Below are 14,850 nucleotides of genomic sequence, written 5' to 3'. Positions count from 1 at the left end.
CATCTACATTTTCCCTTGTTTTTCATTGTGAAACATGTTTCTTGTTTTTTTTCCTTTTCAGCACTCTCGGTAACAATCTTAGTAACCTTTTTCGGGCCATGCAACATATGTACAACTTTCCATGTTTCCTATGTACGCCACCTCCATTTGCTCTGCTCTGAATAATAGTATTATGTAACAGTGCCTTCATTTTCGAGTGTTGCAGTTCTCTGCTTCCGAGATTATAATCTATTTTGTGCATTGCTGAATATGATAAATATTTCATGTATTTCACCCTATTACCATTTTCTTTTTCCTGCATGCCCTGTATGCTGTTTGTGCTTATTTCAGTAAACGTCAGCTTGTTTCTTTACCTAGTCTCGATGCATTCCTTTTGTTTTATAGTAAGTAATATATGAGTAGTGATAATTCTGCTCTTCATAGATTTATTGATTCGCCTTTTCTTTGTTTAGAGGCTATGCTATTTTGTGTATTACAGAATTGGTATTAGCCTCCCCACTTGCCTACTTTTGCTGCTGCCTCAAGTTTGTATATGCAGGTCGGTCCGGGGTTTTGTTGGTTGGGGTTTTTTTAAGTTACTACTCTAAACGTTTTGGCTATGTATCTGCCGCTGCAGTAATTCGTGTTTTCGTTGGTTGATGATGCAACTTTCCTTTTAAACACAGTATATTCAAATAGTATGCATTTTATCAATAAAGAAGTTTAATTTTTCTCTTATCTTGTAGCTTGTACAAACTTGTTGCTTTCAAGTTTGTCTAGTTGGGTTACTTTTTTTCCAGGTGCATTGTGGGAAAAAGTTATGTCTGTCTCACAGTTATTTATTTTGTCAGTACGTCACCGCCTTTTAGTTTTCACCTTTTACCGGTGGCTTTGCGGTCCCGCTCTGCAGACAGGACACAGGGACATTTTGTGCCGTCCCGCATCGCGGCAGGGCCGTAGTATTCCGCCGTTGCGAGCACGGGGTGATTTATTACGGCTGCCTAGGGTATGTCGGTGGACGATTTGGCTATAGCCACGGCGCCCCCCGCCTCACGCCTGCCGTGCGGACGATGCCCTCCACCGAACGGGGACACGCTCACGCAACCTCTGCCGCCTTCTAAAAATGCGCCCGGTGCTTTTCTTCCGCCTCTGTTGATATCGAGGGGGGGGGGGGGGGGGCGGGGAGGAAAAACTTCTTCCCCCCACGCGGCCAGCTCGCTCCCGGGGGCTGCCCCCGCCGCGCGCCCCCACCTGCGGGTGCGCGGGGCCGAGCGCCCCAGCCGCCCCCCTCTCCTCCCGCCGCGGAAACCCCGCGCCGCAGAGCGCAGCTGCCGCCGCCGACCGCCGCGGCCGCTGTGCACCTGCCCGCCGCGGCCCGGCCCGCGCAGCCTCCGCGCGAAGGGGCAGGGGCTGCGCTGGCGCGGCGCGCTCGGCGGCGCCAGCAGGATATTGTTCAGCCTTCGCCCCCGCCCCTCCTCCTCCTCCTCCTCCTCCTCCTCTCCCCCCGCTCCACGTTCCCGCCGGCTCGCCCCCTCCGCCGCAGGCCCCCATCTGCCATGTGCGTGCGCGGCCGGCGCTGCCTGCGCGGGGCGGCGGGCATTGTGCGCGGCGCAGGCAGGGCCGCCTCACCCGCACCCAGCTGGCTGCAAATTCGTGCGCGCCCGGAAGCCGCACGCCCTCTTCCCCCGGCCCCCCCGCTCACCTACCGGCGGCGGCCGCGCCCCCCCCGGCCCGGCTCGGCCCGGCCCTGCCCGGCGCCCCCTCGTCGCCCCTCGTTGTGGTCCCCCTCTGCCACCTCTCTTCTCCCGACCCTCCCTCCCCCGCCAGCCTCCCCTCCCCCACGTCTCTCTCCTTCTCCACCACCTCCTCCTCCTCCTCCTCATCCTCCTCCTCCTCCTCCTCTGCCACTTTCTCTCTCTCTCTCTCTCTCTCTCTCTCTCTCCCAGGACGCGTCGGATGATCCGGGGCCGCCGGGGAAGGGCTCCGGGCAGCAGCAGGGAGGCTGCGTCCTCCTCCCGTTTCGGGCTGTAAAAAAAAAAAAAAAAAAAAAAAAAAAAAAAAAGCCGGTGGCCTCGGTGTTATTTTGTATTAAAATGAGGAGGAGGAAGAAGAAGCAGCGGCAGCAGCGGCAGCGGCAGCGAGCGGTAGCGGAGAGGAGGAGAGGAGGCTCTGAGCAGGGGACGGCGGCGGCAGCAGCAGGAGGAGGAGTAGTGATGAGTCAACTAATAATTTAATGGGGACAGAAACAGAGAGAGGGAGAGAGAGAGGAGGGGGGGGAGAGAGAGCAGAGCAAGGCAGCTCCGTCCGGGGACACATACACACACACATACATATATCCATGTAACATCCAGCAACAACCACCAAACCGGCCTAAATAACAACCATACTCAGCCAGCCAGGGGAAACGAGAATTAAAAAAAAAAAAAAGACAAAAAACCAAAGCCTACCATTATTATTCTTTTGCAATTATTATTGGGTTTTTGCTGGCTTGGTTTTTGTTGTTGTTGGCTTTTTGCAACCTTTTTTTTTTATATTTTTTACCCCTTCTTGCGAGTAACTCTTCTCGGAGTTCCCAGATTTTCTTTTTTTTTTTTTTTCTTTGCAGAAGCAGAACCAGTTTTTTGTTGTGTTTTTTCTTTTCTTTTTTTTTTTTTTTTTAATAGAGAGGGTTGGGGATTTTTAATTACAATTTCTCCCGGGTTTGGTCTCGGAGGGAGTGAAACCTCGTCACTTTTTGTAGTGGTGGTGGTGTGCCTTGTTGTGTGTGTTTCCTTCCTCCCCTCTGTTCTTTTTCTCTCTCCCCTCCTCTCGCTCCCTCTCCCCCCCTCACTCGCACAACAGCCCCCGGTAAATGAGAGGAGACAGGTCCTCTCTGCCTTTTTTTTTTTTTTTTACCTTCCCGGACCGCAAAGGCGAGATTAAAAGTGGCATTTTAGTGCCTTTTCCTGCAATTTTCTCTACACTTTTTTTTTTTTTTTATCTCCAGTAGCGATCTCTGGGGCTGAGGTTTCCGCAGAAAGTTTGGGGGCTGTTACGGTGTGTATTTTTGCGGAGGGGGAGGGGAGCGGGCTCTTTCTGTGTGTGCTGCTCCTCTGGGTGCCTATTGGAGAATAATAGTGTAAGTGACAACCTAGAAGTAGACTTTCTGCTCTTCACACTGGATAGAAAAGCTGCCTTTTTTTTTTTCTTTGCTTTTTTTTTTTTTTAATAACCCCCTTTCTCACTTGCTCCTGTACGCATTGGTTTTATTTTTGAAAGGATAGCTAGACTTAAGTCACCCTCCACCTCAATTTAAACCTGCTACTTTTTTTTGTATTATTATTATTATTATGAATTCCTCGTTTTGAGCGTTACACTTGTCTGATCAATTTGATCTTCAGCTCCTTCTTCTGTTGCTAAACCTCGAAAACTGGCTCTCTCAAAAGATATTTAATCTGTATTTTTTGTCCATTGCCATTTTTGCTCATGGCTACTCTGTTTCTCGCTATCTATTTTTGCCCCTCCCCGCCTAGAGGAAAATAGCAACAAGAAAAAAAGAAAAAATAAGAGAATATTAGGGGAAGTAGTCCTCAGGTCTGCTGCCCCCCCTCTCCCCCCCTCCAAAAAGGGGGGGACCTAGAAAACATCAGTCTTGAACTTCTTCCTCTTCAAGAGCTCGGGCTGCAAAGGAAACCTCCTTTGTTTTTGTTATTTATATGCTGTCAAGTTTTGAAGTGGTGAGTTTCGGGTCGGTTTTGCTAATTTCACTCAGAAAACTGCAGTGTTTCTGTTTCTAGATAAGTACTTTGCTTCTTTGTCTCTTTAAAAGGTCACAGGGAAAGCTTGGCCTGGATTGTGAGAGCCATATGGAACGGATAAGTGCGGAGCCTCTCTCAAATGTGATTATGGGTTTTTATGGGGGAGGGAGGGAAGAGGAGGGGAAAGGCATGGGGAGGGGGCTGATTCAGGAGGAGAGAAAGAAATAATATAATACCGGCGGCGTTACATCGCGACAAAAGGAGATACCGCACCGACTCTCATTCAGAAATTGCGCGGTGTGCCCGTACGTGTACGCTGTCTCTGGGAAACTGTGCCTTGAAATTGTGCTCGTCTCTCAATGCCTGTGATGAAAACTTGTAGTTGTGAAAGATGCCTAAATGCGAAACCCGGGGAAACTCTTGGCCTGGAACCGGTGGAGGTGATAGTTCTTCCCTGCAACCCTCTCCCTGGGCAGGCCACGCTGGTTGTTGCTCATCACTATTCCAAACTGAGGTTTCAGTGAACTTTAGCCTTGGGCATGGAGTTTAAATGAGTAAATTAGGTGTTTTATGTGCATGTAATTTTGCTTTGTAACATAAAGCTTTTTACAAGATGACTAAGCGGTGAAAGGATGCCGATGGGTGGGTATTCTCAGGCCAAGCGAAAAGGACCCATTTGGTATTTTGGATGTAGTCAGTGTATTAACTAAACTGTGATCTATCACTTTTATTCACTGTACATGATGTAGTGCGATTCTGACTCATGATGACTAGATACTTTTTGGAGCACAGAACCTCGGTGCCTTAGAGTACTTCTGAAGTTGCCAAAAGTGACAAGGATTTTCTTGTTCGAGGCTTTTTTTTTTTGTTTTACCCCCCCCCTTTTTTTTTTTTGCTAATCCTCTTATTCTTGAGAAAGACCAGTCTCAGAAAAGCCCTATAGGATGTCAGCATCATCATAAACATCAGAAGATGTTAACGGTTTGAGTCTGTAATTCTTTGCTTAGGCTGCAGTTAACACAGTAAAAAAAAAATAAATCTTTTTGAAAAGTGGCTAAAATAGGCACGTTTACTGTTAATGAGGCACACGACCTAAAACAGATGGGATCAAGATGAATGGTAAACCTTAGCCTGTCACCTTACAACATAAGGAAAAATAACGAATTTCTGAACTTCAGCTATTCGGTGGCATTCTTGAGGTTGCTTGTAAACGTTCAGATTAATATATTACCTCTTTCTTCACCATATGGGGAAAAGCAGCATGGTGTTCAAACAAGAAAAAAATAGTTTACAGAATTGTCATTGGCATATATACCAACGACATAGAAGTATATAAAAAAATCCCAAGATGTTTAGGCTTTAATAGCTTTGCTATGAAACGTGCAGAAAATGTATTGAATTACTAGGCAACTGAAAGAAAGTAGCAATTATCAGATTCACACCAGTCTTTCTAAATATGACTTCCCCAGTACAAGTATTTGTACTTGCTAATGTAAATACTAGTTCATAAATTAATGTCTAGTCACCTGTCCTTAGTGATTATCTTATATACCTAACATAATTGTCAGTGTAGTCACACCTTTCTCAGTCAGAGAAAGGTAGGGTAAAATACCTAACAATCACAGCAGTATTGATGAATGAATCACAACCAGAAAGATGTCTCTGTTCTCAGCAACTGATTTTATTTTTTTTTTTTATATGTAGTTGGCAAAACAGATTCTGACGAGTGACAAAAATCCTCGAAACTTACTCCATTATGTTCTAGGCTTAGGAGATTTTTAGTTATTTAACTGAAACAGTTATTCATAGACGGAGGTTTCAAAAGTTTCTAACAAGGGAAATATAAGCATGCTAACATATACCTTTTTTTAATTTGCTAGTGAAATGACTTCTGTTTTTTGGTTTCAAATAGCTGTGCCAGCACGTAACTTAGCGTCACCCAAGGTTGATTTTTTTTTTTTTTTTTTTATTTAAGGGCTTCAAAAATGCTGTAGAAATTGTGGGGTTTTTTCCCACCATTATGTTTTGTGAGATGCTACCTTCTCTTCTCAGTTATTTTTCTTAATTCAATAAACTACTCCACTTAACACTTAAAGCTTAACATCTGAAAAATTTCATATGCATATTTTGAACTTTGTGAAAGTTGATAAACTCTTTGTATAATATTGGTTAGGAAACTCAAAAGCAACCATCTCCCGCCACTGCTTTCTGAAGTTAAATGTTAAATTTTCTTCTAACTTTTATTTTTAAGGGGGGGAGGAATTGTAGATGCACAATATTCTACATCTCTAATAAATCTGTTGCTCCCTCAACTAAAGTTTTAACGATCTCTCTATTCTTGTGCATCCATTTTTTTAATCAAGTAGATCGAGAAATGTTTCACTAGAATCTTTTTCTTTCTCTGTCTCTCTCTCTTAACACAATAAAACCACCCGGGATTAATAACAAACCTTTCTGTGAGATTTGTAACAATAGCTGTGTTGGAGCACATACCTTGACAGTCATCATCATTTATAAGAGTCTTAGTCTCTCTCAGATTTAGTAGAATGTCTCTGAAGATTTTTTTTTTTAAAGGGGTACTCTAGCTGTCTTTTAAAAAATAATTCCACCGGATTACAATGTGATCTCTCTGTAAACTGGGGTGTGAGGTCATTTTTGGAGAATAAGTTTGTTTCTTTTAAAAAAGGCATCTTCTTTCCAGTTAAACTAGTTACTTATTCTTCTTTATGGGCTTATGATACATATATCTCTTTCTCTGTACATGTGCAGGCTGTGTACGTATACATATGCGCACACGTGTACAACATATATATTTTTTTTTGAATCATGGCAGGTGATCTTTAGAGGCGGGACTGAGTATGGATCATTTGAACGAGGCAACTCAGGGGAAAGAACATTCAGAAATGTCTAACAATGTAAGCGATCCGAAGGGTCCACCAGCCAAAATTGCGCGCTTGGAACAGAATGGGAGCCCATTAGGAAGAGGAAGACTTGGAAGTACAGGAACTAAAATGCAAGGAGTGCCTTTAAAACACTCTGGACACCTGATGAAAACTAATATTAGAAAAGGTAACACTTTTGATAATTCTGCATTAGAGAAATATGATTTATAATATTTGGGGGGGGAAGCATACTTTTGCAGACTCTACTTCATTTATATTTCAGAATTAAATCTCCATTCTAAAATACTATATATTCCCAACTCTGATATAAATCACATTTGGGAAATGTAAGCTTCATGCTTGGGTGGAGCATCTTGCTTTATAGGGTGGAGTCTGGTTTTTGTTAAGGTAAAGGCTAACTGCCCTGATTGAAGCAAATTCGTACATTGAAATATAAGTAATATAATGCATTAATTCTTTGAGTAAGTGTTGGGCTAAGAAACGCGAAAATATGTAAGAGCAAATACTGAGCCCCCAAAACAAATTCTCGCCTTCCCTCTTAATGTTGGTCCAAGCTTGGAAGGGCAGCAGTATTTCCATAACAGTTGCAAGTTGGTTTAAAGGAGAGAGTGTAAATCTTTAGGTATCACATTGGAAAAGTCATTTATGATGTCAATCTTCGCAGTTTATTTTCTTAAGTACAATTCATTATTGAACAATGAACAACTTGGGTGTCATATTTTTCAGTGGCTGGTTTGCTGTAATTAGACATTTACACAAGGAAAAGGCACATTTAGAATCATTGATGTTTGTATATGGATGGCTTTTGTTTGCATTGAAAATACTTTTAATGGACAATAATCTATAAATTTTGCTTATCAAAATGTGTAAGTCTTTTTGACCATGTCCTGCAGGCTTGCTAATTTAAATCAAAATATGCTGCATGTAATTTAGCATTTGTTTTAAAACAGCCTCTACTTTTCTCAGTATAATCAGTGTATGTTTATAATCCAGATTTTTCTTGCATTTGCTAAGCAAAGTGCAAAATGCAACCAAGACTATTAAACGCACGAAGTTAGAAGGCAGAGGAATTTCATTGTGTCTGATGCATAACATTTATCGTACAATCATTTATTTTTTCCTCGGTTTGGTGAAAACAAAGAATATATTGATCCTGAAATGAACAGACACAGCAGTCCGTATTGTTAGATCTTTATCTATTAAAAATGGAAAAACAGCACTTCAGCAAATTCTTTGGCCTCTGCTCATGATTACCCTATTTATTGATTGTTTGCCAAGAATGTATGCATCTTAAGAAAGCCAGCGTAAGAGCATTAAAAATATAATTTATTACGGCTTTTCAAGCAGAGTGCATTAATATTGTACAGTGAAGCAGTGGGGCTATATAAAAAGGACTTTCTGACGCCTGCAAACATATAAGTTCCATAAATTCCTAAATAGGAGATTTCGGCTGTCTCTGGTATTATGTGATATTTGCACAGCAAACTTTAATGCCAGGACGGTTTTAGACAAGGATTCTACAGACTTCACTGCTCCTTATGGCAGACGTGCTGTTTACACAGACTCGTAAACCTTCAGCAAAAGCTCTAACACTGCCTTCAGGTTTAAATCATGCTGTATTTTTAGCAGCGAGCACTGACCAGTGCTCTCCCCTTTAATACTAGAAGGTTATGAAGTTGCTGCACTTGGAGGTCTTGCCAAGTACTAGCAGGAGTGATCAGCCAGCTGAGATTGTGCTCTCCTGTATAACATTTTTCACATTAACAGAAGGACACTAGTGACAGTTTGCTAAAAGATTTAGTGGCTTGATTTTGTCAGATGATACCTGTGTCACACTCCCAGGATCCACCTCTGATAATCTACGCTGTACATCAAAATTCGGCCAGGAGGTTCTCCCGTGTTGTTTGAAGTACCACATTTTTCAGAACGCTACAACTCACGAGACTGTGTACCTGGCAAAAAGTGTGCTGACATGCAGCAAAGTACCTGTGCATTGCTAGTTTTGTGTCTGATCATAGCTTAATTTGTAGGAACTGATAAGGGAAAAACCAAATACACTCAAAACCAGCTAAAGTGTATCTGCACTGTTTGTTAAAAGGAAGCTTTGTTTACATTTTATCTTCAGGTATTAACAGTGAAACTACGTAAGAATTTTCAGCCCTTACTCTGAGTCAAATGGTAGTAGGTCAAACATCAATTGTGAGAGCCTGGAAGGAAAAAAAAAAACCCACCACCGTTTTGCAGATGAAGCATGCGTCTGTTTTAGAAAGCTCTCCACAGCTTAATTAAAACCAATGAAGAAATCACCAATTTGCATGTACTGCTTTTGCTTTGGTCTTCTCTCCTTTTCTGACCAGTTTCACACAGATTTTAAAAAAACAAGACAAAAAAAAAAAAGCTCCTTCCTGCACTACATAAATATTGGCAAGTTTTTAGTCTTGTCTTTCACGCTGAGCCTATTGGGCAAACTGGAGTGAGTTTGTGAGCTTTTCCAAGCGAGCCTGAAGGGGTTTGTTTGCCAGCGATTGACTCTCTGGTGAACAGATGTAGTTTAAATATACGTGCTTAAGAGGTATCTTTTTTATTGTGATTTCTTGCTATACGTTAGAGCACAAATCAAGAGATGCGGTCTTAAAGCCTTTATCTAATTTGAAGAGTAAATCTTCTTTTTCAACTATGGCATGTCTGGTGCACCTTAGCAGGTTAGGAGGTTTCTGTAAGTCTAGAGGGCAGTAGTTATAGAGGCATTAACATTGTAAGACTAATTGGAGTTCCTGGGTGCCCTGTTAAAATAACCCTTGTCATCATTTATGCTAAAGATGATACCCCTCTGGCAGGCTGCCATAAGACAGTTCTGTACATCTGCTTTTAACCCTTTTGCTTTCTGTCATTAAGAGATCCTAACCTGCACTGCTGGAGACAGCGGGACAGGACTGGAGCCTAAAACCGCGGGTCCGAGGTCGTCATGTCATCCGCGTCTGTCTGGGAGGCTGGGAGGGATTGTCACAAAGTCTAGAAATCTGATTGCCGGGAGAGACTTTGTCCCTAAAAGAGCTTGGGTCATTTGTTACTCCTCTGTCTGTTGCCAAAAGGGAGGCGGGGGGGAAAAAAAGGCCAAAGGAAAGGGAAAAAGGTTGTTTGCTTAATATTCTGTGCAGCGTAGGGAAGGGTTTGTTGTATGATCCTACAAAACTAGAAATTAGTAATTACTTTCAGGCATATCAAAATAGCAATGAATACCAGAAATGTTGAATGTGAAGTACAGGAGGCAACAAAAAAAAGCCCCAACTGCAGGTACACTTCTTAAAACGGCATTGAGATCATGATTTGTTTCTTAAAGATGCAAGTGAAAGTAGTGCTCAAGTGCACTCAATGAATGAAGCAGGAATTAGTGTTAACTTTTGCCTTGTTTCCTTGTGTGCTCTTTTCAGAGCGAATGTATAACACGCAAGGTGATTTGTTGTTGATGTTGAAGGCAATTAAATATTTTTGGCAGGACTAAGAAAGTTTTAATGTTAACGAACAAAATTATGTAGCTGGTACTAAAATGGCTTACAGTGAAGACATCTGCAGTATGTATTTAGGTTCTCATGCTGCCTGCTACTCACAACAAATCAGGCAGGACAGAGAGAATCAACTTCTCTTCAGTCAACCTTGTTGTTTCTGTAGAAGGTAATTCTTTAATCTGTATCCAATCGAGCAAGATAAATTTGCATTTCTGCTTTTGAGAGATGTATGTTTCGTAGAACTTTCTCTTTTTGGGGGAGAGTGAGGGGAAAGGACTCAGGGAATATGTTTATCAAATATTTGTGATGATTCTTTATGCCTCCTCTGCCTGTTTGTACAGGTTTTATTTACATAACGCTGTATAGACCCACCTACTGTACTATAACTCAAGTTTAATACATTAAATTTAATTTTTTTTTAATAGGAAGTATGCTTCCAGTTTTCTGTGTAGTGGAACATTATGAAAATGCCATTGAGTATGATTCTAAGGAGGAGCATGCAGAATTTGTGTTGGTGAGGAAGGATATGCTTTTCAACCAACTGATTGAAATGGCATTGCTATCACTTGGATATTCTCACAGCTCTGCTGCCCAAGCAAAAGGTAAATAAGATTATGAAATTGTATGATGAATTATGTTTGTTTGTGGAGTCTTGGGGGAGGGGCAGGATTTCTTTCAGGAATGTGATACAGGTTTTACTTCTTAAACTTCTTGCAGATTCTGTCTCTGTATTTTTTTTTTCCCTTAATGTATTTTTGTTTAGTTAGTGCACGTTTTGTTCATGGTGAACGTGGAGGTAGATTCTTTTTTTTTTTGTTTGTTTAAAGAAAAAAAAAAAGACTTCAACTGAATCATTAGTATGCTTATTGACCTTAATAATCTGCTCCACTGAGGATCCACAAGGAAGTGTAAAGCATATTTGAGCAGATGGACTGTTGAGAGTCAACTTGCATTTATGACTGAATATCCAGCTCTGTTTCTTTTATTTTGTTCCTGATGGTTTTATAGACTGCAAAATATTTTTTTTTTTACTCAGCCCTTGCATTGCAAAATCCTTTCTAATTTATTAAGAGGAATGATAACTGTTATATCATGTCCTACTGAATTAATGGGAACTTAGGAAAATACACTTCTATACATATTAAAAAATCCCTGCTGTAACGCATTTGTATAATTTCATAATATAAAGCATATCCTTGGTGGTGTGGGTGGGTGGGGATTTTGGGGGGGGGGGGGGGATATGTTCTTTTGTTTTGCCAGATTTAAGAGGTTAGAAACAAAGGTGGTGGTCTTGTTAAAATCAGATATTTCTTTTGCCCCTAGGAATTAACAGGTAAATTACTTTTTCAATTTTTCCTGCCTTTCTTGCCCACTCCCTTTCCCCTTAAAAAATAAAAATCCCGCAGGGCTTATCCAGGTTGGGAAGTGGAATCCAGTTCCACTCTCCTATGTGACAGATGCCCCTGATGCTACAGTAGCAGACATGCTGCAAGATGTGTATCATGTGGTCACACTGAAAATCCAGTTACACAGGTAAGTTGCATAGCTGTTCTGGGACGTGAACTGTTACTTGTCTGCCCTTACTGTTAATATTGCTTGTATTTAATTCCCACTGTGCTGTGTGCTCAAAGTACAAAGGCTTATCTAAATTCCTTTTTAGTTACTCTAATTCTTCTTTAACTTACAGTATACTATTGCAGAAAACTTTTATAGCTCTGATACATAGATTTTCTTTGGATATCTCATTAGAACTATATTGCATTTTAGTCAATTAAATGATGCATTACAAGAAGGCATTTTACATAAAGTTTACTTAAGAGAAAAATATTTTTGCATATCATGAACAGTACCATCTGTGTTGCATTTTGTAAAAGAATGACTTGCTCACACTTATTGTTGCTGTCTAGGTTCTTAAATTTCACAGTAACAAAAAAGAAAAAAACGGTTAATATATTAATGCTTTTCATGATCAGTCGTGAGAAAGCATTACACCTTAAATTGTTTTACCAAGCGTATCAGAGCAGGAAGGTAGAAGTAACATGAAAAAATAGTCGCCACATGCAGCTGATGTATAATTCATGCATCAATACAGCAGATGTGTTGTATAAAGTAATTAACTAATCGGAACAATCAGGAGACCGAGAGCAATCTCCAGATGCATCTGCTTGATGCGCAAAATGAAATCTGTCTGTCTTAAAGGAATGTTCTGCAGCAGGATGCAATCTTGTAATAATCCCTTTTCTAATCTGTGTTTCAAATAGTTGCCCTAAACTAGAAGACTTGCCTCCTGAACAATGGTCTCACACAACAGTAAGAAATGCTCTGAAGGACTTACTGAAGGATATGAACCAGAGTTCATTGGCCAAGGAATGTCCCCTTTCACAGGTACTTAGCATAACATGTAATAAATAATAAAGCACTATAGGCAACGCTGATGTGAGATTTGAGATTTCTACAGACTGTAGCAAGTAGTACCCGTGGAGTGAACCTGCCAAAAATGCAAATTCATTTGACCACTTCATGATCTTTATAAATATGCCTGATTCATTTTGAACATAGTCTTACAACGTTTCCCATGGGGAGTCGTGAAAGGTTGTTTACACCACACTAAAATTGTCTCACAGCAAACTGGATTTTAACTGGTTTTTGTCTTCAGTCTTTGAACTGCTTTGATGTAACTACTTTTTTCAAGCACATGTGTTCAAGATGTTAAAAGGCTCTTTACTTACTGCTGTCAAAAGTACTATTGAATCTGAATGCTTGTTAGATAACCTACAGCAGTTTTAAATGCTAATTCATAAAATGAGACAGTCTTTGGCACGCTATATGAGAAGGGAATAAAGAATAAAGCTCTTTGGATGATGTGTTGTTGCAAACAACCAAAGGAAAATCAGCCATTTATTAGTTCTAATCAAAATATACCTAAACAAAAATGAAACCTCAATTTATGCATTGCTAAATATTGAACTGATGCTTTCCTCAAGCCTTAGTCGTATTGTTCTTTTTTGCCATTCTTTTTTGTCATTCTTTTGTCAAATTACTGTGAAGGCGCAACTTGTTTTTCTACACAGTACAGTGTCCAATGATGCTGTGGTGAGAACATAATATTTATTTTTTTCCTTTTAAATTTTAAAACGTATTTTATTGTGCTGCAATGGAGACAAATTTAGTATACGAATAAATGATACTAGTTGTGGTAGGGAGGGGAAAAAGGAAATTAAGGAAGTCAAGGTATTTTTATGGCAATTTTATTTCTCTTGCTCAGAATATTGGAGTCTTTGTCTCTGAAAGACTTCAGTTAATCTATAGAGGGCTACTCTCTTTGTCTTTCCAGCGGGGGGGGAGAGAGAGAGAGAGAGATATATAAAAAAAATATATAAAAGCGGGCTGGTTTCCATCACTTTTTTGTCCCCTATGGTTAGATTGTTTTCAGTGATGTGGCTCCAATATAGGAAGTTTTGAAGTGGAAATAATCAAAATTAGCTTCACTGGTTGCAAACCATTCCTGTAATACGTCTGCAAAGTTATCTTGTACGTACCTACTATAAAAGCATGTGAGTTTTTGCATGGCTGGCTTATGGAAGCTGCAGATAATTTTGGATTTTTCTCCTTTTTAATCTAATAGTACTATTTTTTACTTGATACTGGTGGAAAGCAAGTAAATTCTATAGAGATGGCATATTTCATTTCTATTTAGACATCGTGTTTCACGTAGCAGCTTCTGTATATATGTAGATGATGCAATGATAAAGCAGAAAAAAAGTTTTTCGAAGGAATACTTGACTAGAGATGGTCTCATGGTACTGGAGACAATTAAATAATTGCACTCTTCTTAAAAGTTGTTTTTAAACTATATTGAATTTTTATATAATAATTTTAAAGGACAAAAACCATCTTGCCTAATAACAGCCCTTGAAGTTAGTGCTTGAGAGGACAAAAACCCCAGATTACATAACTCTGATTTGGGGCTGTTTGTTTACTGTTTTGCACTTCTTTATTTGTAAAAGAATATACTTAAAGCTGTGAGCTTCTTTCTGTTGTTAAAAGCATGCTTATTACTTTTGTCATCTCTTTATCTTCACCAGTGCTGCAGTAGTTGGGTTGGAAGAATTTAAATAGCTTCTGCTTCTCTTTTTCCTTTAAAGACCAAATCACATTAAGTTTAAAATACATTTATTTATTCTTAACTTTTGGAAAAAACAGCTGTTACAGCGGTTGATCGAGAGCCCTTCAGTGAGTCTAAATCTTCCCATTTCCCTCTGGGAGCTTGAGGGAGGACGTGTTGATCTGACGGTGTCCTTTTCACATGACTAAAGGGGTCCGAATGCTTCCCGTATTTGCCTAACTAATAACTCATTGTATATCTCTCCTATGGAAGGGACACTGATTTAAGAGTGTCTGTGTTTTATTAAATGTATTAAAGTTCGTGAATTGCCCCGCAGTAGCGTGCTGCTGCAACAGAGGTGAGAAGTAAGACCAAGACAGAGGTCGGGAGGCAATGTTTCCTTAGAGGGTCCATCAAAATGCCAGCACGGGAGACTCTTCCAAGAGCAGAGAAGTGGTCTCTCCTGTTATGTACTTCCACGGGCATAGGTAATGCCATATGAAGTGCTTCATCACAAATGCGAACTAATGCAGTGACACCATACCATAACTTATTAACACTGTTATGGATATAATTTATTAACCACAGAAAAATGACTCAAAGTGGAAACGAGAGTAGTT

The 14,850-nt window shown here is 40.4% G+C and overlaps 1 protein-coding gene across 2 annotated transcripts in view; it reads left to right on the top strand.

The window, feature by feature from the left end:
* The first annotated feature begins 6,574 nt into the window (after window positions 1–6,574).
* Window positions 6,575–14,850, top strand: part of SATB1 (SATB homeobox 1) — a 70,338-nt gene continuing 62,062 nt past the window's right edge. For both annotated transcript variants that reach the window (XM_059818902.1, XM_059818903.1), the window contains exons 1-4: window positions 6,575–6,785; window positions 10,551–10,727; window positions 11,532–11,658; window positions 12,387–12,510. In XM_059818902.1, the coding sequence (XP_059674885.1) occupies window positions 6,575–6,785; window positions 10,551–10,727; window positions 11,532–11,658; window positions 12,387–12,510 (639 nt within the window). The remainder of the gene's footprint in view (window positions 6,786–10,550; window positions 10,728–11,531; window positions 11,659–12,386; window positions 12,511–14,850) is intronic.

This window comes from Gavia stellata, chromosome 6 (assembly GCF_030936135.1).
Source record: "Gavia stellata isolate bGavSte3 chromosome 6, bGavSte3.hap2, whole genome shotgun sequence".
In the NCBI taxonomy this organism is placed as follows: Eukaryota; Metazoa; Chordata; class Aves; order Gaviiformes; family Gaviidae; genus Gavia; species Gavia stellata.
This window is presented reverse-complemented; position numbering and strand designations above follow the sequence as displayed.